This window comes from Salvelinus fontinalis, chromosome 33, assembly GCF_029448725.1.
Source record: "Salvelinus fontinalis isolate EN_2023a chromosome 33, ASM2944872v1, whole genome shotgun sequence".
In the NCBI taxonomy this organism is placed as follows: domain Eukaryota; kingdom Metazoa; phylum Chordata; class Actinopteri; order Salmoniformes; family Salmonidae; genus Salvelinus; species Salvelinus fontinalis.
The window spans coordinates 39,280,882-39,303,140 of NC_074697.1; the positions used below are offsets into that span (position 1 = coordinate 39,280,882).

The following is a 22,259-nucleotide window of genomic DNA, read 5'->3' on the forward strand; positions in this document are numbered from 1 at the left end:
AGATCTAACTTCATTAGATTATATCACTGTTTATTAAAAATTATTAGATCAATGTACTTCAATCATTTTATTGGAGTCACCTAAAGTGGGGGGGGGGGGGGGGGGGGTTAACCCCATGCCACCCTGCTATTGAAGATTATTTTGTAATGAAAAGCAAAGTACATTCTTTAAAAAACCAAAGCTCAAATGGCACCCCAAAAACATATGGAGGGCAAGGTTTACACTACAGAGCGTACAGGTGAGAAGGCTATGTTGCTTCTTTCATCATACAGGGCGAACAAACAACACATTCTGATGAATCTATAAAGATGAACCATAGGATCATTTAATCATGCAGGTAAAATAAATCCTGTGTGCTTCAAACCAATTATCTTTCGTATTCTTAAACAATAGATTCATAATAAAGACAACAACGGGGGTGTAATTAATAAGAGTTAAGTAAGTAATGTTAAGTAATCATTTCTACAGTACGTGAAATGAATGCTCAAAAGGCGTATATCAGATATTTTATCCACTGAATTTGCAAAACAGCAACCATATTCCGAAAAGAAATAATTACTGCTTGAATATGACACAAGATCTTGCACCACCTAGAAATACATGATAAAAGCAACGAAAACACTGCGGTTTATACAATAATAGTCCATAAGCGAGCATACAAAACATTCATTTAATACATGTTTTTTTTCTTTCTAAAGTCTAGCATGTAAAGTATATAAAATACTAAGTAAAAAGATGCCACTGAAATAATTTGCCTGTTTGGTTGGAAAGAGATGGCAGTCGAGTACTTGACATACAGCTCATCTGTTGACGCAACAACTGCCTGAGTACTGCATCCAACTGGTCAATAGCAATGGCTTAGGATGTTAGTAATTCATTTGATCCTTCCTTATAAAAATGACCCATAGACGATCGTTCTGAGGTAATATTGGAATATCTTACAACCGTTGTGCGTTTGTTACAAAATAATATCATAATAATAAACCCAAAGGTCCACATACCGTACTGAAGAACAGTAGACCAACTGAAGGGTCGTCGCTGTGTCCTAAAACACCACTCTCAGATTTACTGGACGTGTGTGTCTTAAGCTTGATTTGTGCGTGTGTTTGTTGAGTCTGTTCTGACCTTGGAAGCACCATTGGGTCAAGTGTAGTGTTTAGACTAAAGTCTACAAGTGTTCGCAAGAACTGAGGAGAACACTTTTATCAACCCTGAATGAGAGGGGAGGGGGGGCTAAACCTAGTACTGCCACCTGCCCCCTAGAACATGAGACATACAAAGTGGGGAGAAGAGGAGGAACAAGGTTTCTTAAGCTACTGGCACCTTGCAGAAAACCATAGTAGGCTGTTGTTGTTGTGGACATAGCTGGCCAGCGTGACGAAGTCTGAGTTGGAGGCGCTGGCAGAGAGAATGCACGCGTCTGGTTGGGGAGTGTGTGAATCCTGTTGAGGCGCCATGATCTCAGAACTCCGCAGCTGGCAGGGGATGATTGGCAGCTGCTTCCTCAAGTCAGAGAGGAGGTCAGGGGGTCAGGTGGGCGGCACAAGAAGAGGTCCCTCATCAAGGCTGGGGGAGAACATGAGAGAGAAGGGGAAGGGGAGGAGAACTGAGTTGGATTGGTCATCACCTATTTCAGTAGATATTAGCAAGAGTGCATTTGGTAGGTACAGTATGACATAGCATGCAAATGCCACACATGAAGCCTAAATATTTGCCTAAGATACAGTAGTACCATGACGCATGTCCGTGGGTTTGTACCTGCAGTGTCACATTGTCCCTGGGCTTCCCCAAGGATGGGGTCCCTTTCCGTCAGCAGTTGACTCCGCCTGCGGGTGTGTGGCCCCAGCTCCAACTCTGGGCTGTCTATATCCTCCAGGCAGTCCTGAAACACACACACACAGTTTCAACTTTAATAGCACATCATTGTTCATTAAGTAATTTCATACACCCTCCCCAACTCTCACCCTAAACCCCCTCCCCTCCCCTCCTCACCCCACCCTAAACCCCCTTCCTCACCTGAAACCCCTTCCTCACCCCACCCTAAACCCCCTCCTCACCAGTAGGGTGTAGCTGAGAAGCAGTTCCTGCTCGATGGGAGACACCGAGTGTCTCAGTCTCTTGTCCTGACTCATCAGCTGGGAGGGCATGTCTTCATCCTGCTCATGGCTCCTGTGGAAGTTACAGTTAGGAACGTTAACATTCAGCAACACTTTCACTCCAAAACACCCAACACCACGGTCTGTCATTCCAACACCACGGTCTGTCACTCCAAAACACGGTCTGTCACTCCAAAACCACTGTCTGTCACTCCAAAACACCCAACACCACTGTCTGTCACTCCAACACCACGGTCTGTCACTCCAAAACACCCAACACCACGGTCTGTCACTCCAAAACCACTGTCTGTCACTCCAAAACACCCAACACCACTGTCTGTCACTCCAAAACACCCAACACCACTGTCTGTCACTCCAAAACACCCAACACCACGGTCTGTCACTCCAACACCACTGTCTGTCACTCCAACACCACTGTCTGTCACTCCAAAACACCCAACACCACGGTCTGTCACTCCAACACCACTGTCTGTCACTCCAAAACACCACGGTCTGTCACTCCAAAACACCACGGTCTGTCACTCCAAAACACCCAACACCACGGTCTGTCACTCCAAAACACCCAACACCACGGTCTGTCACTCCAAAACACCCAACACCACGGTCTGTCACTCCAAAACACCCAACACCACGGTCTGTCACTCCAAAACACCCAACACCACGGTCTGTCACTCCAAAACACCCAACACCACGGTCTGTCACTCCAAAACACCCAACACCACGGTCTGTCACTCCAAAACACCCAACACCACTGTCTGTCACTCCGAAACACCCAACACCACGGTCTGTCATTCCAACACCACGGTCTGTCACTCCAAAACACCCAACACCACGGTCTGTCACTCCAAAACCACTGTCTGTCACTCCAAAACACCCAACACCACTGTCTGTCACTCCAAAACACCCAACACCACTGTCTGTCACTCCAAAACACCCAACACCACGGTCTGTCACTCCAAAACACCCAACACCACGGTCTGTCACTCCAACACCACTGTCTGTCACTCCAAAACACCCAACACCACGGTCTGTCACTCCAAAACACCCAACACCACGGTCTGTCACTCCAAAACACCCAACACCACGGTCTGTCACTCAAACACCCAACACCACGGTCTGTCACTCAAACACCCAACACCACGGTCTGTCACTCCAAAACACCCAACACCACGGTCTGTCACTCCAAAACACCCAACACCACTGTCTGTCACTCCAAAACACCCAACACCACGGTCTGTCACTCCAAAACACCCAACACCACGGTCTGTCACTCCAAAACACCCAACACCACGGTCTGTCACTCCAAAACACCCCGGTCTGTCACTCCAAAACACCCCGGTCTGTCACTCCAAAACACCCCGGTCTGTCACTCCAAAACACCCCGGTCTGTCACTCCAAAACACCCCTGTCTGTCACTCCAAAACACCCCTGTCTGTCACTCCAAAACACCCCTGTCTGTCACTCCAAAACACCCCTGTCTGTCACTCCAAAACACCCCTGTCTGTCACTCCAAAACACCCCTGTCTGTCACTCCAAAACACCCCTGTCTGTCACTCCAAAACACCCCTGTCTGTCACTCCAAAACACCCCTGTCTGTCACTCCAAAACACCCCTGTCTGTCACTCCAAAACACCCCTGTCTGTCACTCCAAAACACCCCTGTCTGTCACTCCAAAACACCCCTGTCTGTCACTCCAAAACACCCCTGTCTGTCACTCCAAAACACCCCTGTCTGTCACTCCAAAACACCCCTGTCTGTCACTCCAAAACACCCCTGTCTGTCACTCCAAAACACCCCTGTCTGTCACTCCAAAACACCCCTGTCTGTCACTCCAAAACACCCCTGTCTGTCACTCCAAAACACCCCTGTCTGTCACTCCAAAACACCCCTGTCTGTCACTCCAAAACACCCCTGTCTGTCACTCCAAAACACCCCTGTCTGTCACTCCAAAACACCCCTGTCTGTCACTCCAAAACACCCCTGTCTGTCACTCCAAAACACCCCTGTCTGTCACTCCAAAACACCCCTGTCTGTCACTCCAAAACACCCCTGTCTGTCACTCCAAAACACCCCTGTCTGTCACTCCAAAACACCCCTGTCTGTCACTCCAAAACACCCCTGTCTGTCACTCCAAAACACCCCTGTCTGTCACTCCAAAACACCCCTGTCTGTCACTCCAAAACACCCCCGTCTGTCACTCCAAAACACCCCCGTCTGTCACTCCAAAACACCCCCGTCTGTCACTCCAAAACACCCCCGTCTGTCACTCCAAAACACCCCCGTCTGTCACTCCAACACCCCCGTCTGTCACTCCAACACCCCCGTCTGTCACTCCAACACCCCCGTCTGTCACTCCAACACCCCCGTCTGTCACTCCAACACCCCCGTCTGTCACTCCAACACCCCCGTCTGTCACTCCAACACCACTGTCTGTCACTCCAACACCACTGTCTGTCACTCCAACACCACTGTCTGTCACTCCAACACCACTGTCTGTCACTCCAACACCACTGTCTGTCACTCCAACACCACTGTCTGTCACGCCAACACCACTGTCTGTCACTCCAACACCACTGTCTGTCACTCCAACACCACTGTCTGTCACTCCAACACCACTGTCTGTCACTCCAACACCCCTGTCTGTCACTCCAACACCCCTGTCTGTCACTCCAGCACCCCTGTCTGTCACTCCAGCACCCCTGTCTGTCACTCCAGCACCCCTGTCTGTCACTCCAACACCACTGTCTGTCACTCCAACACCACTGTCTGTCACTCCAACACCACTGTCTGTCACTCCAACACTCAATCCAACTGGGCGTCTCGTCTCTCTCACTGGTGTGACCCAGACAGCAGTGGTTCAGTAGAGTAGAATAGATTTTTACCGTTTCCTGGTAGCAGTGGGGGGCTCTGGGGAGGGGCTGTCAAGGGGCTCAGGGAGCTGGACGCTGAGCAGGAAATCATCATCCATGGAGATATACGGAGCCAGCATGTCCAGATCAACCACTTCCATGTCCTGCCAGCACAGGAGACAGACTGCTCAATCACAGGTATAGGCTCCTTCTTCCTAATTTCCCTCTCAAAATAGTTTGACTTATTGAAGAAATAGGAAAGAACTATGCTCATCATTAAGTGTTCGGCTGTGTTCTGCATGTACCTCAGGCTGGTCTTCCTTCTGCACGACCTCTTCTGGACAGACGGCAAACAACTTCTCCACCTCATCCTCTATTGGCAGCTCCTCAATGGGGATCTGACGAGGACAGATATATAGTGGACTTCTCATCAGTGAGAACACACCGGGTTCACATGTTATAGACTCTAAGGAGATACTGTATCCTCACTGACATTTAAGAATCAACTAAAGTTCTTACCAGCGCTGGTGTTGGTGATGAGGTGGGCTTGTCGAATATGGGTGAGAGGAGCGTCCACAGCTCGGGGGTGCACAGGTCCTGTGGGAAAACTGGGGCGGAGTCAGGGCTTGATGGAAGGCTGAACGACAGCTCCGCAAAGTCTGCAGAAACACAGACACACAAGTCGCAAACATAAACAGTCTTTTGAGCACTTATGACAGTGAATGAATATGTAGTAAGCCAGCCCTGTCTGAGCCAGAATGGCCCATAGGGCAGGAGGCTGCCACGTGAGGCAGCTTGATCTACTAGTACACTAGTCTGTCGCAGGTCCGCCTCAGGCGCTAGAATCTTTTGGTACTCGACCCGGGGATCAAACTCCCAACCTCAGGGGAGACACTAACCACAAGATGGTACAGTACTAAGGTGTGAATTAAAGTGTGAGGATGACCTGTGACGGGTACGATGGGGTCTCCTGAGACAGGGGCCAGTTGGAGGAGGTCCTCTGGGTTCTCCTTCAGCTGTTGGAAGAGCTCTCCACTGCTGCTGTTGTCACTGTCACACAAGGTCTCCTCTGAGGCCTCAGAGACAGGATCACTCTTCAGCCCACAGCCAGTCTGCTCTACTGAGAACACCACATCTGCCTGCTCCACCACACTGAGAGAGAAATGAAGAGCGATAGATAGGCAGAGAGAGACAGACAGAAAGAGATTATGTAGGGTAGGGAAAATGGAAAGGGGTGAACGTATGTGTCATGAAAAAGGAGATGAGAGTAGAGGTGGTGGAGCATTACCTGAGGATAAAGTTAAGACAGACCACAGCCTCTGGTTGAGAGGTCTTGTTGTTGTAGATGACTGTAGCCTGGGTCTCTGCCCACACAAAGCCCCCACTCTTAGCCAGGAAACGGTATTGGCTGGTGCACACCTGGCCTTTAGACAGAACTGGGATGGGTGGGAAGAGTGGACATATCAATGTACACAGACAAACACGCGCACACACCCACAGGCACACTTCAAGTTGACTATAGCACTCTTAAAAGGCTGAGCACGGCTCATAAATCAATGTCCTTTCCCGGAGGTGGAGTAAATGACATTACTAAGCTGCTCCCGAATGTCCCACGTCAGGTGTCCATGTGGGTTTTAATGACATTATGAAGGGCAGCTCTGAACAGTTGAAACTGGATTGTAAAAGAGCTGACTGACTCTCTGCTAGACACTAATAGAAGACCGATCATATCTGGCCCTGTGGCCTCTCTGATCATATCTGGCCCTGTGGCCTCTCTGATCATATCTGGCCCTGTGGCCTCTCTGATCATATCTGGCCCTGTGGCCTCTCTGATCATATCTGGCCCTGTGGCCTCTCTGATCATATCTGGCCCTGTGGCCTCTCTGATCATATCTGGCCCTGTGGCCTCTCTGATCATATCTGGCCCTGTGGCCTCTCTGATCATATCTGGCCCTGTGGCCTCTCTGATCATATCTGGCCCTGTGGCCTCTCTGATCATATCTGGCCCTGTGGCCTCTCTGATCATATCTGGCCCTGTGGCCTCTCTGATCATATCTGGCCCTGTGGCCTCTCTGATCATATCTGGCCCTGTGGCCTCTCTGATCATATCTGGCCCTGTGGCCTCTCTGATCATATCTGGCCCTGTGGCCTCTCTGATCATATCTGGCCCTGTGGCCTCTCTGATCATATCTGGCCCTGTGGCCTCTCTGATCATATCTGGCCCTGTGGCCTCTCTGATCATATCTGGCCCTGTGGCCTCTCTGATCATATCTGGCCCTGTGGCCTCTCTGATCATATCTGGCCCTGTGGCCTCTCTGATCATATCTGGCCCTGTGGCCTCTCTGATCATATCTGGCCCTGTGGCCTCTCTGATCATATCTGGCCCTGTGGCCTCTCTGATCATATCTGGCCCTGTGGCCTCTCTGATCATATCTGGCCCTGTGGCCTCTCTGATCATATCTGGCCCTGTGGCCTCTCTGATCATATCTGGCCCTGTGGCCTCTCTGATCATATCTGGCCCTGTGGCCTCTCTGATCATATCTGGCCCTGTGGCCTCTCTGATCATATCTGGCCCTGTGGCCTCTCTGATCATATCTGGCCCTGTGGCCTCTCTGATCATATCTGGCCCTGTGGCCTCTCTGATCATATCTGGCCCTGTGGCCTCTCTGATCATATCTGGCCCTGTGGCCTCTCTGATCATATCTGGCCCTGTGGCCTCTCTGATCATATCTGGCCCTGTGGCCTCTCTGATCATATCTGGCCCTGTGGCCTCTCTGATCATATCTGGCCCTGTGGCCTCTCTGATCATATCTGGCCCTGTGGCCTCTCTGATCATATCTGGCCCTGTGGCCTCTCTGATCATATCTGGCCCTGTGGCCTCTCTGATCATATCTGGCCCTGTGGCCTCTCTGATCATATCTGGCCCTGTGGCCTCTCTGATCATATCTGGCCCTGTGGCCTCTCTGATCATATCTGGCCATGTGGCCTCTCTGATCATATCTGGCCCTGTGGCCTCTCTGATCATATCTGGCCCTGTGGCCTCTCTGATCATATCTGGCCCTGTGGCCTCTCTGATCATATCTGGCCCTGTGGCCTCTCTGATCATATCTGGCCCTGTGGCCTCTCTGATCATATCTGGCCCTGTGGCCTCTCTGATCATATCTGGCCCTGTGGCCTCTCTGATCATATCTGGCCCTGTGGCCTCTCTGATCATATCTGGCCCTGTGGCCTCTCTGATCATATCTGGCCCTGTGGCCTCTCTGATCATATCTGGTTCTGAATCGCGGTATTGAACGCTTTAGCAGGATTCTTTCTCTTCACAACTGGCTACGTGATATTATTGCAGCTCAATGTGTGTAACTTTTGTTGACAATTCCGATACCTTTCGGAAACCAAACACATTTTATAAGGAGGATGGGATCCACCCAAATCGTTTGGGTTCCTGGATCCTTTCACAGCATTATAAGGCTGTGTTGAGACAATGACTTATCAATGACCCAAGCCCAGCTCAGTTAATCCCTACCATTGTGTCGCAGAGTTGTCATAATGCTTCAGCAAATGGACATTACACCAGCGGCGTTGGTAGACACAATGTAAGTAACCTAATCTGTCCCTCTTACTGCCCTGAATGCCTCTGTTGATCCTACAGCTATTGTATACAGTAATCATGTGCCTATGAACCAGATTTATACTGTTAGCACTGAGACGGTGTGCCCTAGGAGGAAGTCCACTGTGTGCAGCTCACCCTGCACTAATATAAATAACATGAGCATATCTACTTCTGCTAAGCTTCCCTGTAAACAAATGAAAACAAGTAAGCATCCCAAAAGAAAAGTGCTCAAAATAGCCCACGTTAACATACATAGCTTAAGAAACAAGGTTTATGAAATCAATAATTTGCTAGTAACAGATGACATTTATATTCTGACTATCTCTGAAACTCACTTAGATAATACCTTTGACGATAGTGGTAGCAATACAAGGTTATAACTTTTATAGAAAATATAGAAATGCCAATGGTGGAGGTCTTGCTGTTTATATTCAGAACCACATTCCTGTAAAGATTAGAGAGGATCTCATGTTAAATACTGTTAATATAAATACTAGTAATATGGCTACAGGTTCATCTGCCTCACCTAAAGCCCCTTCTGCTGGGAAGTTGCTATAGACCACCAAGTGCTAACAGTCAGTCTCTGGATAATATGTGTAAAATGCTTGATAATGTGTGCGATATCAACAGAGAGGTATATTTTCTGGGTGATTTAAATATGGACTGGCTTTCATCAAGCTGCCCACTCAAGAAAAAGCTTCAAACTGTAACCAGTGTCTGCAACCTGGTTCAGGTTATCAGTCAACCTACAGGGTAGTTACAAACAGCACAGGAATGAAATCATCCACATGTATTGATCACATCTTTACTAACGCTGCACATATTTACTTTAAAGCAGTATCCAGATCCATCGGATGTAGTGATCACAATATAGTAGCCATATCTAGGAAAACCAAAGTTCCAATGGCTGGGCCTAATATAGTGTATAAGAGGTCATACTATAAGCTTTGTAGTGATTCCTATGTTGTTGATGTAAAGAATATTTGTTGGTCCGTGGTGTGTAATGAGGAGCAAACAGACGCTGCACTTGACACTACTGTTAGCTAGCCCAATAGTCACAAACAATTGTTAGCTAGCTTCCCACAAAGAATTGACATCTACCTTGCACAACAATACTTTTAGGTCATTTTTGCCTGTGTGGTCTCGTCTCTATTTTTGCTGGCTGAAAGAAGGTTTCAGTGAATGGGAGGTGCAGCGTGAGGCAACACAGTAGGGGGAGTGTAAGCGCTTCTCACAGTAGTACGCAAATTGAGAAACACCCCATGTATTCACGCAGTCTAGCAGTAGTTGTATTTGTCCAATCCTCTGTCCTTACTGTTCAGTCTGCTTCCCAGACACTCAGGAGGAAAGGCTGAGCAGTAGCAATCCGCCTGACAACAGCTGTCACAACAACACGTCGTCCCCAGTACTCACACAGAGTCATTTTACTTATGTGTCACTCGCCGGCATAACGCCTTACAGTGTTACACTGACTCTCACGGAACTGTTATATGTCACATGATAATGTTACAAAGGAGACTAGCTCGGTGAAACCAATGTTTTAGCACGGGCCCTTCCACCTACAATCCACACACACCCTGCTCAGAGACTCACGGATGTGTAGGCTCTTGGTCACATGATCCGAGTCCAGGGCATGATGGAATTCGTAGGCAGATTTGCCAATCAGATCTTCTGGCTCGTATCCCACTAGCTCTGCCACCCTGGCAACACAGTGGATACAGAAGGAGGGGGTCAGAGGTCAGCTTGTAGTCAACAACCCATCGATGATGCAGTATGGTAGTTTTGCAAGAGGGAATGGTAGAAAATGATTCATTTACCCCAGCAGATTAAGTTATGAGTTATTGTAATAAGCCCCACAGAGTAGGCAACAAACAATGGTTATAAACTTTCCCATGGTATGGGGATGGCCATCTCCAGCGGTCTGTTTGTTTGTGTGTAGTGGGAAAATATTTAATTCATGATTTTCTGTACTTGATTTGTTAATGATATGTTCTAAATATAATTGTATAAGCGGAGAGACGTGGACCGAGGCATTCCTCTGGGAGGTGAAGCCGGAATTAGCCATGTACCCCCATGTTAACTCTATGTTTGGTTAAGTAGTTTTCTTCTGTTAGTCTATAATTATGTTGTAACTGACTACTGATATCCTTTTACTTCTTAGACCTTTGACCTGTTTAAGTGCTGATGGTATACTTTCTGGTAATCTGTGTCGACAGTGGCTAAGGCTACGGTCTTAGTTGGAGTCAGAAGATTTAGTGACCTTGAAGACAGAACAGTTGTCTGCTGATAGTGGATATAAGGGCCTTCTCCGAGGAGGCCAGGCAGACCTTTTCTATGCTGGAGGCTGTCTCCCGTTGAAACTTGTATGAAACCAAATTAATTTATGATTGACTATAACCGCGACTACTCTTCTCTTTTATTCAGGGGTTGGAACCAAAATATAACGGGTAGGGAGAGATCGAGACAGAGGGGTGAACTTTTAGGTGGCTTGATGTCCTGAACATCATGGCATGACTTGGAATGTGTTTAGGCTATTACTAGCATCAGAACTTCACTGAATAACAGAATTATATAATAGATAGTGATTATTTTTGATTTTTCTTTATAAAAAAATCAATAAATTCCTATTATTACCCGTTTCTCATGATTTTAAAATAACTTTTCTCTTTCTAAAACCCTAGAGATCACTTTCGTTTCCGGTTCTGTTTCCTTCCCTCTAATTAGTTCACTCTTTTCCCTGAACCGTTTCCAACCCCTGCTTTTATTCCTTTCACAATCCCCTTTACAGAGTGTGTATGTGGGTGTGTGTTTGTGTGCGAGGTTTCTGTTGCTGTGCATGTGTGTATTAGCCTAAAAGTGAGTGTAGCGTTCAGTCTCGTTTAATCATGGGTGTATCCATTACGGCCAATTCTATTGCAAAACGTTTTGCAACCGAAACTGTTTACTTCAAATGCTGTTGAGTTACGTTTTGTTCTCAAATGAAAATTGTTGTTCAGTCGTGTCTCTTTCTGGAAAGATTTGGATGGAGCCCCAGGGTTTCCCCAAACTTGGTCCTGGGCCCCCCTCCTGGGTGCACGTTTTAGTGTTTTGCCCCTAACACTACACAGCTGATTCAAATAATCAAAGCTTGATGATGACTTGGTTATTTGTATCAGCTGTGTAGTGCTCGGGCAAAAACCAAAAGGTGCCCCCAGGAGGGTGGTTGGGAAACCCTGCTTTAGAGCATGGAAGAATTGATCATTTATAGATGTGCAGCTTGTGCCCAATACTTCAGACTTGTCATATTGGAACGGCAACTTGTGGAAACTAGCACATTTAAATGAACTACTTCCATTTAAGAATGAAACAGCTTATACGTCACGTTGAAGAGTGTTTGGATTAAATGGTTTCTGTCGCAAAAGGTTTTTCAACAGACTAAACGTTTTGCTACAGAATTGGCGCAATGAATTCACCCTGTGTGTGTGTGTGTCTGCTCAGCCTCACCTGCCCTCGCAGTGTGTGAAGCGCAGGTCCATGCTGTGTCGAGTGAGCAAGGTACTGCGGTCCAGAGGGAACTCCACACTGGACGGGTGGGGGATGGGCTCACACAGCACCGTCATGAAGCTGCCTGCAGGAGGTGACGAGTCCTCGTCACTGCAGCACACACGCATGTGGCCTGTACAGTGCAGCACCTGGGAGCCACAGAGTGCAGGAAGGTTAGTTTGATAACCATGACTATCCATATTTACATAACAGGGCACATGCATGAGCAACACAACCAATAAGTCCCAATGTGAATGTTGTCGAGCAGGGATGGGCAACTTTGATGGGGGTGGGGGGCACCAAAACAATCACAATTCATCATGAGGGGACGCATTGGCGCGCTTTTTTGTTGTATGGAAATTGATACGAGGGCCTTTAAAAAAATGGGGGCTGTGCCACGGGCTGCCCGCTAGTTGCCCATTCCTGTTGCAGAGACAATTCAGGGCAGACATAACTATGTTAAGCAACATTCACAGTGGGACTTGACATGGCGTGTTAGAAGAAAATAAAGGAATGTAAGGATTATTCTATACAAGAGGAACGCTCCATCCCAAATGGCAGCCTATTTAGAGTTTAGAGTTTTAAGTTAAGGTTAGGTTTAGGGGTTAAGGTTAGGGAAAATAGTATTTTTAAAAGGTCGAAAAAATGTACTCCCCAAAAACAACAGAAATTAAACAAAAATAAAGCTGTAATCCCCTGGATCAACCTCTCGATGCTGGACACTGAGCCAAGCAGAAATGAGAGAAATGAAGGTGAGGGGACACCATATATGCTACCAATGATAGTCGCTCCAATAGGAAAGAAAGTAAGGCAGGGTGGCAGGCTGGATTAAATAGAGAACCAGACTCATAAACCAGAGAGATATGGTTAATCCCCACGTCTCATCATTAGAATGGAGACAGATCCCTGATATCTAGGCCAGCCAGACTGTCCTACCTAACCTTTCAGCTGGATTAAGTGTCCTGGCCTTCTGAATCCAAAACACATCTCATGTTTATAGCTCGGATGTTTCGCTAATGTCTTAGCAACGCCACTGGTAACAGCAACATATGAAGCTCACTGAATGGTGAAAGACGGCCCGAACAGGGTTGGCCAATATCCAGACCTTCTGATTCAGAGGGGTTGGGTTAAATGCGGAAGACGCATTTCAGTTGGGGATACCTAGTCAGTTGTACCTTTCCCTTCATACCAATCCTGTACCATAGCGGGGTACATGGTATTACCGTTATAGCAGCCCCTTGTATGCGCTCTCTCTCCATAGCGGACACTAGCTAAATGCTAACAAGCGCAATCGGACATAAACGAATCGCAAGAACACACAGCCCAGCTCATAGAGTTATACTCAAAAGGCTACTATTTTTCTGCATGCACAAAATAAATATTAGACAACGGGGATCTTGATCAAGGAGAGGATTGATCGTCTCTGCTGTAAATCTTGAAAGCTAGCAACTTAGCTAGAGAGGAAGTTAGCAAACCAAATGCAGAGCTGAAGAGAATTGATATGGCACATCTTAGATAGTCAAATGTATAGTTATAAGATATTTTGCTAGCAAGCATTAGTTGTGCATTTCAAGTGTGAAAATCGATATTCACGTCATGTCACAAAGCTTCCATTTGCTCAGTGTGCTCTTTGTAAACCAACATAACATTTGACCTGCTCAATCAACTGCTTTGGGGAACGACTTCTTAATGAAAAAAATAATGAAACGGGCAAAATGAAGGACGCGATCTGCTTTATCTATTAACTTAGTGCACAAGTTGACTGCAGGTATTTATTTCAAAAAAAATATTCACATTTATGAAAAAACAAGCTACAAATAGTTAACGGTATTGATGATATAGAATATTTCAAAATACCCCGGTATACAGCCCAAGCCTAACGCCCTATGTAGGTGTGGAATACGCAGGTGTACGGGGATTGGGGTGTTGGTGGCTCATTAGGGCTCAGCTGTGTGTGTGTGTGGGGGGGGGGGGGGGGGGGGGGGGGGGGCGTACCTTCCAGGTGGCAGACTTTATGTTGACAGTGCGCCCTCTAACAGTCAGAGTGCTCTTCATCCTGAGAAAGAAGGTCATCTCTGTGTGTTGCTGCACTGGTTTCTTCTTGAATACACCTGGGATGGAGAGAATAGGTCCCAGGCTTTAGGCCTATAGCTCTGTGTGAGCATGCATGATGAACACACACACACACACAAAGGGTAGTTTGTCTCACCTGGCCTAGGCACCAGGAGATCCCGTAGCTCCTCTTGGTCACATGGGTGGACAAAGTCATACACACTCTGGCCCAGCAGCTCCAGCTGGACAACAACAATAATACAACCATGTCAATACAATGCCACACAGGCGCCTTTTCCATGAACTGCAGATTAGGAAAAGCTGCACTGCAAATCTGAGAATATCACACCTGGTGCTTCGTAGCTTGCATCTATTTGCTAACTTCTACAAACATGATGATGTCTGCATTTTCTTGGTAATCCAACCAACTAGACTTTTAAATTTGTTCCGCGGGGTAATCTAGGGGACCATAAACTTTTAGCTCCCATTTCACTATTGTGGGATGATTATTTGTAATGGCTATGATTATACTGCAAGCCTGCATGTCAAATAATAAAAAGAAAGATAAGCTAAGAAGGGGGGTGACTTGTTTTTTTCTGTAGAACTTGCGGGCTCTCAGACCACAGCCTGTTTTGAAGGAAGAAAAGGAAGCATGCATAAAGAACACATATCACGTGTGTTTTAACTCACGTCAGACACTGAAAAACCAAAAAGCCTCATGATTTCAAACCGTTAAATCAATTATGCAACATAAAACTAACCAATTGGACAACCAAATTGTTCATCAAAGGCCATGAATAAAAACGTTGTAAAACATATATTAATAACTGAATATTATTAACATTACTCGTTGCCATGCGTTAAGTGGGAGAATCCACTTTTTGTATCAAGTCTGCAGTCGACATTCTAGTAAGTCTATAACGGATTAATTCTACTTGACTATACTCAATTAGAGCTTCGTGGATACAGACTGACTGTAAACAAAATCACACAACAGCAGTGGAACTGTATATTACTATAGTACTACTATATGCCATTAAGCAGATGCTTTTTATCCAAGGAGACTTACAACAGCAAGTGCATCCATTTTCATATGGATCGCCCCAGTGGGAATCAAACCCATGACCCTGATGTTACCAAGACCATGTGCGGCTGGCTGTATGTACCTGTTGGATGCCCAGGTGTTTGTCGACGCTGTCACCCAGGTAAATCATATCCCCCTCCTCTGTCATCACCATGATGAAGCCTGCCAACGCCCGGGGGTAGAACCCATCCATCGTGTCCTCGTCCCCATCTGTGACGCGCTCCTCACTCGTATCCCCTGCTACGACATAAAACCCACGTCATTAGAAAATACACACGTCCTACATCATGTCACCACCTTTTCGACTCAAGGGTCTAGACTACCACGATCTTGGGAGTTGGTTATTACTTGGAAAGTAGTACAGAAAGTAGGCTCTCAACCATTCACAGGACACGGACATGACTGGCCAATGGAAGCCCACCTGAGCGGAGGTGGTGCATGCGAAGGAAGCTGAGCGTCACCCTCATGATGGCGGCCTTGTCCAGGTCGGCGGAGACTCTGCGGGGGAGGGGCAGGGTATGGGCCAGCTCGTAGAACAGCTCCGTCTCCAGACTCCGCCTGCAGCGCGCCGCGTCCCGGGACCGCACCTTCCGCTGAGCCGTGCTCGACCTGGACACAGGGAAGAGGGAGAGAGTGGTGAGGAAGTGATGAATCAGGAAGAGAAGTAGAACAGACCAAGGCGGTGTAGGAGCAAGGCATACTGAGGAGGTGTTCGTTCATGAAGATAAATCCTTTGTGATTTCTTGCGTTCACAAATGTAATCCAATTTTCCGATGTGCGAAATTCTAACAAATCACAAAACGCCCAAAACCCTTTCAACACACATTTCAATATACTTTTTCTGTGAAGTCAGTCATTGTGTATACAAAGTCAAACCAGATCATTAACATCCACTTACTATCTACAGTGTAATATTCACTTCCTTCTCAGACAAACAAAATTCAAACATTGTTTATTACTCTTCTTCATCAAACGTCTCTGATCCTCTCTTTACTCTATCACACCTCCATAACCGAACAAGCAAATAGGCAAATATTCAAACTCACACATACAAACAGATGGAACAAAAATGTATTTCCTAAATTGTTTTCTCTTTGTGTAGTTGAAGTGTTCACCGAGTCTCACACTGTGTCTGCGAGGGGGCAAGGAAACGATCCTCCCTGAACCACAGCCCTTAATCTCCTCTTACCTCCCTCCCCTTAGCTTCCTCCTTCGCACCACGGGGATACAGGCAGGCTCTGTTAACCCGTTTATTGCATCTGACCCCAATCAACAGACCCCCCCCTCGTGTCCTCCATTGTCCCTCTGTCCTCTATAGTCTCAGAGAGCTTCTGAGATTGTGCCCTCACTTCTTTCCCCCTGGCTTTTCACAGGAAGTTTAAACAGAAGCAATGTGTATCTCCATGTATGACTGCAGGCTGGGTGAAACGGTTCAGGAGTTCTCCCAGTCCCTTAGCATCTCACAATCTGTGTTACTCCAAAGAAAATGTAATTGATTATTTAATAACTGTAATTGATCCTTACCAGCTGTGGTAATATGAAGTGAGAGTAATGCGTTTCGTCATTGGCCAGGGTGTGACAGAACGTGCTCGGTTTGATTTTAATATGGTCAGATATGTGATCTCAAAGTATTAGCCTAAGTAACAGGCAACATAAGGGCACTTCCACGGTAAAGAATTTTGATTTTTCACTTAAAATGTATGCCAAAAAAACATTGATTTCAAAGTTTAACAAACCATACAACTCTACGCACAAGGACTACCTTTAACAATTTACATTGAAAATGTTACAACAACAAAAAACATTACTGGAACAACTGTGCAGATACAAAGTTTGGTAACAGAATTTTGATAAAATCTCCCTCCGTTTTTTTATGTGACCACGTTTTTCAAAAAGATTCAAAAGGTATGTGCAGAACTACAGTAAGTAACGTGGATTTACACCTGGTAACAGAAATACGGTAATGTAATTTCATCATGGGTCCCTGATCTGTACAACACAGAAATGCATAATTATGTATATGAATGTCATTCTCTTCATGGTGTATCCTAAATAGGTACACAAAACAATAGAAATATGCAATATTGGCCTCCCGGGTGGCGCAGTGGTCTAGGGCACTGCATCGCAGTGCCAACTGCGCCACCAGAGTCTCGCACAATTGGGCTAGCGTCGTCCGGGTTAGGGAGGGTTTGGCCGGTAGGGATTTCCTTGTCTCATCGCGCTCCAGCGACTCCTGTGGCGGGCTGGGCGCAGTGCGCGCTAACCAAGGGGGCCAGGTGCACGGTGTTTCCTCCGACACATTGGTGCGGCTGGCTTCCGGGTTGGAGGCGCGCTGTGTTAAAGAAGCAGTACGACTTGGTTGGGTTGTGCTTCGGAGGACGCATGGTTTTCAACCTTCGTCTCTCCCGAGCCCGTACGGGAGTTGTAGCGATGAGACAAGATAGTAATTACTAGCGATTCGATAACACGAAAATTGGGGAGAAAAGGGGAGAAAATTATTTTTAAAAAATTAAAAAAATTAAAAATAATATGCTATATCCTCCTTTGCATATTTGGGTATTATTCTACATACTGGCTATTATTTTAATGAGCTCTGTTACCAAGCAAGACCAAATTTGGTTGGTCCAGACAAAATCTGAACCAATCATAGAAGTCTATGTTTCACAAGTTTGGACATCAAAGTACACCACAGTAGATAATACAGTACAGTACGGGACTGATTTCTATATCCCGCTCAGGCTGCTTTTCATACCGCGTCCACCCGCTCCCGCTGACTTCTTGTCCGACTCCCACCTGCTCCCGCAAAGTTATTTTAGGTGTATGTGAAGCAGCTTGATTTACAGCCCCGGTCTTTAGTTTTGAACGGTTTGGGCTACAGATGAGCGGTTTTCTGCATTTCTCCAACACTGGCCGCGCATTGTGCATGATTGATTGTTATTCAATTATTCAAACAATTTAAAAGTAAATGCTACAGCCCACACTATGCAAAATAATATTTTGTTTGTCAATAGAGGATTGTGCTTCTATCTCCTGTCTTGTATAGACCCTGAGATTAAATAGGCAAAGACGTCACACTCCTATCTCACAGCAATACTGCAGCTTACCCATACGGTCCCATAATACACTAGTTGCTTTTGAAGTAACAGTTGTTGTGTTTAAGGGGTTAGAGTGCACTGCCTGCCAAGCCCCCTGACTGCTGATTGGTCAGTTCAATGGAGTCAGCTCCTTTTCTGCTCCTGGGATTTTCATAGCTCAGTGGCTGGTAAGCTAGAGTGGGGGAGGGGTATTTGAGTGAGCTGGAGCCTCTCAGCCAGACTGTTGGCTTTTGAAATTATGAAGGAAAAAGGAAACCACACACTGCTCTTGATAGTATCACCGATTTTACAAAAGAGAGTGCAAGATATTTTGTGAATATGTCTAAAAACATAATTATATTTGGAGAGGTTTTTGACCATATATTGACCTAAACTCAAACACTCAAGACAAAATGAAAAAATGATTGTATATATCAAGGAATGCCATTTTGGCCATACAAATACTATCATAAATTACAGGAATTAATGGAAATATTTTACACAAGTTGACATTTGAGAGATTTTTGACACCTAAAGGACACATGTGCCTTGTTAAGGATAAACATGTATACAGACAGATTGGTATGAGATATCTGCTACATTTTTTGGTGCACATGTTGACAAGATGTTGGGGAATCACTGAAATGAAATATTGACCCACTGAGCTTGCCTGACGACTTCAACACTGTGGGGAAAAAAGTGTGTGTGACTGTTTTAGCCCTCCACAGGAACAGGATAGAGCCCTATAAAATGTGTTGTTCAGGCATAGTTTAGTCAAAATCTATATTTGGGTCTAATTACCCTGAACTTGAGTTGTGTCTCAAGGTCCCTGGTGACAGAATCCACAACAATCTATTTATTACTTCTGCCACAGTCCGCATCGTCAAATGTCATGAATGTAAACAGCCAACCCGATGTTAGCAATGCTGCACTGCAAGCTGAAATTTCCTAAAAATATATTGTCACCGTGGGTCTTCAGTTTAGACATCTCAAGGTTAAGGTAAATCGACCCAAATATAGATTGACTGAACTAGGCCTCTCTTTAACCTTTTACTTTTTGAAAATAATTTATCGTCGATATAAAATGTAGGCTCCAAAGGGTTCCAAAACCGTAGATCGAAAGCGAGGCGTATCAATATTTAGATAGAGCATTTGGGCAGCGTCAGAGCATTTACACCGCCCGGCATATTGGTAGGCTACGTGAAGTGACCCATGGCAATTGGAGTCCTAACAGCAAGACTGACTGTAGGCAGTCTCAATTTGACCTGGGAAACATGAATGAAAACCAATGGAAAATGTCCTCTCGGGTGGGTATAATTTGTGGAACGGTCCAACAGGAATCTGTTCCAAAAACGTAAATAACAAGGTTGCCAACAAACAACACATACAAAGTTGTATAGCGGCAGAATAAGATACCGGGTAGGGAGTGGGCTATTTCATTAAGTTTTTCACTCACCACGTTTATTCCGAAAAATGTCTGTCTTCACTCTGGAGCCTATGGACAAACATTAAGAATAAGCTACGTGGTGGGTTGATGCCTATTCGGCAGCTAGTTATCTAGGTGAATTGATCATGCTACTTTGTATGCGTTGTTTGTTGGAAACCTTGTACTTTACAAAGTTTTTTAAACAAATTCCTTTTGGAACGTTCCACAAATTATACCCACCCTGTCCTCTCTACCCCCCTGGAATAAGGTCAATGACGTCTTCAACCCCACACTTTACAGGTTTACTAGGCTCTTCATTTAATCCTGCCTCAAAATGAGTTGATATTGAGATGTGTGAATTGGATAGGCTCAATCCTATCCTAAACTATATAGAATCTCTCAAACAAAACTATGTAGTAAAATATATACTTAAATAAGGTTGTCTAATAGTTGTTGCACAATTTCCACTGCCAAGATCTAAATGCAGAGACACAGAGGTGTCATGCCCATAGTGGGCACAGGGGTAAGGGCCCCCTCAGATTTGTCCTGTAAAAAAAATACATATTTCTCTGTAATACTACTAGCCACAATTTGATCAAGTTGGGTTAAGCTAGCCCAGCTAGGTTTCCAATATCCCAACCTCATAACTTGGTACCAAGAAGCCATTTCAGGCTATCAATCAAGTTAGAGTAGCTAGCTTGTCCAATTATCTTAGCTGGCATGTGTAAAGGATGTCACGTTGCTTGCTTAACTAGTACCACTTCATCCCGATTTGGACCATACCTGGCTCAAACTCTGGACCTCTGCCTTGCTAGCACACATGACCGCCACCCTAAAACACCTTATCAGTCAGCGGCACTTGAAAAACTAGCTAAAGTCTGAAGTGGCTGAGGAATACGTTTCACACATCCCCATGTGCTACACATGCCTGCTGGCAAGGTTCGTAGACTTCAGAAAGGCAAGCAAGATTTTGGGCCCTAGATTGCAGTAAAAAGCCGTTTCAGGTGTTTGAAAATGCACATACTTTGTGCCCCCTCGGATTTGGGTGCATGACGCCCCTGGGAGAAGACTGGGGGGAAATTGAAAAAAAATAGATTTTACTTTTTGATATCTCGTATCTCTACATTCGTGCGCATGTCCAAGTTATTTGAGTCGGCAGACAATAGGCTATGAGAACAGTTGTAATATGTCGACGATGTTTAATTGAAACCGAAAACGCACATGTATAACTAATTTATAAATGTCTTACCGTTGTCCAACAGGCTCTTCCTTCGTTTTCATATTAAACACTTAAACTTCAAGGATCAGACTTCTGATTTGTTTTATTATTGTTAAATTCTATGCTGAGACTGTTTGACTCGAGAAAGCTCTAACAACAACGCCTCATCCCGACTGGCTTCCGCCTTGGCAGACATTCTAGCCAATGAGAGGGAAGATTCGCATGAACAACAGGGATGCGTTCAGTTAGAAAAAACGTACTGGAACGCTCAATTAAAGGGACAAGGTGCGGTTCTGAAACGACCAGTTCAAAAACGGAGAGATGGTGGGTTGGGGACCGGCACTTTAAATACGTCACACACTGCTTTAAAACTATACCCACCAAACGTACCTCAAAGTCTGTTCAAGAACGTTGAAGGACGTTCTGAGGAAACGTGCCGTTCAGTACAAACCATGACGTAACGTAGCAGACATTCAATCGAACTGAACGAACCCCTGGCACAACTTTGTCTATTGTGCTCGTTTGAGTGAAGCCACGACAGTAGAATAAATTGGAGTAAAGTCGGGGGGAGGTGCATTTGGTGTCAGCCGAATGGCCGGACACTAATGTGGTTTTCCAACAGCAAGACTCTGATCGACATGGCTGGTCATTGTTTATCAAAGTTTTTCTTTATAATGTTAAAATAAACATGCCTCCAACCTCCATATCACGCAAGCACAAACTGAAATCAAATGTGTGTACATTGTTCAATCAATTAGTGACAGTCCCAAATATCACATGAATTTGTACATATCCACTGTATACATGAATTGCAGCAAAGTTGGTTCCTGTTTCAGTAACATGCCAGCAGCATACCACCCTGCATACCACTACTGGCTTGCTTCTGAAGCTAAGCAGGGTTGGTCCTGGTCAGTCCCTGGATGGGAGACCAGATGCTGCTGGAAGTGGTGTTGGAGGGCCAGTAGGAGGCACTCTTTCCTCTGGTCTAAAAAATATCCCAATGCCCCAGGGCAGTGATTGGGGACACTGCCCTGTGTAGGGTGCCGTCTTTCGGATGGGACGTTAAACGGGTGTCCTGACTCTCTGAGGTCATTAAAGATCCCATGGCACTTATCGTAAGAGTAGGGGTGTTAACCCCGGTGTCCTGGCTAAATTCCCAATCTGGCCCTCAAACCATCATGGTCACCTAATAATCCCCAGTTTACAATTGGCTCATTCATCCCCCTCCTCTCCCCTGTAACTATTCCCCAGGTCGTTGCTGCAAATGAGAACGTGTTCTCAGTCAACTTACCTGGTAAAATAACGG

At 45.8% G+C, this 22,259-nt stretch overlaps 1 protein-coding gene across 4 annotated transcripts; it reads right to left on the bottom strand.

The window, feature by feature from the left end:
• Window positions 1-301: 301 nt before the first annotated feature.
• On the bottom strand, window positions 302-21,142 carry LOC129832219 (hypoxia-inducible factor 1-alpha-like). 4 transcript variants are annotated; one of them, XM_055896111.1, is made up of 15 exons: window positions 20,984-21,142; window positions 15,656-15,843; window positions 15,317-15,471; window positions 14,308-14,392; window positions 14,094-14,209; window positions 12,060-12,247; window positions 10,170-10,276; window positions 6,255-6,402; window positions 5,913-6,118; window positions 5,486-5,625; window positions 5,272-5,364; window positions 5,000-5,130; window positions 2,058-2,169; window positions 1,759-1,882; window positions 302-1,566 (listed from the first exon to the last, which is right to left on the bottom strand). In XM_055896111.1, the coding sequence occupies exons 1-15, from the start codon at window positions 21,013-21,015 to the stop codon at window positions 1,505-1,507; spliced, it is 1,887 nt and encodes a 628-aa protein (XP_055752086.1). In that variant the 5' UTR covers window positions 21,016-21,142; the 3' UTR covers window positions 302-1,504. The 4 variants fall into 4 exon arrangements, with proteins under 4 accessions (XP_055752086.1, XP_055752085.1, XP_055752084.1 ...); XM_055896110.1 differs by having other exon boundaries at window positions 15,317-15,474; XM_055896109.1 differs by lacking the exon at window positions 20,984-21,142 and adding an exon at window positions 17,987-18,326.
• Between the last annotated feature and the right edge of the window lie 1,117 nt (window positions 21,143-22,259).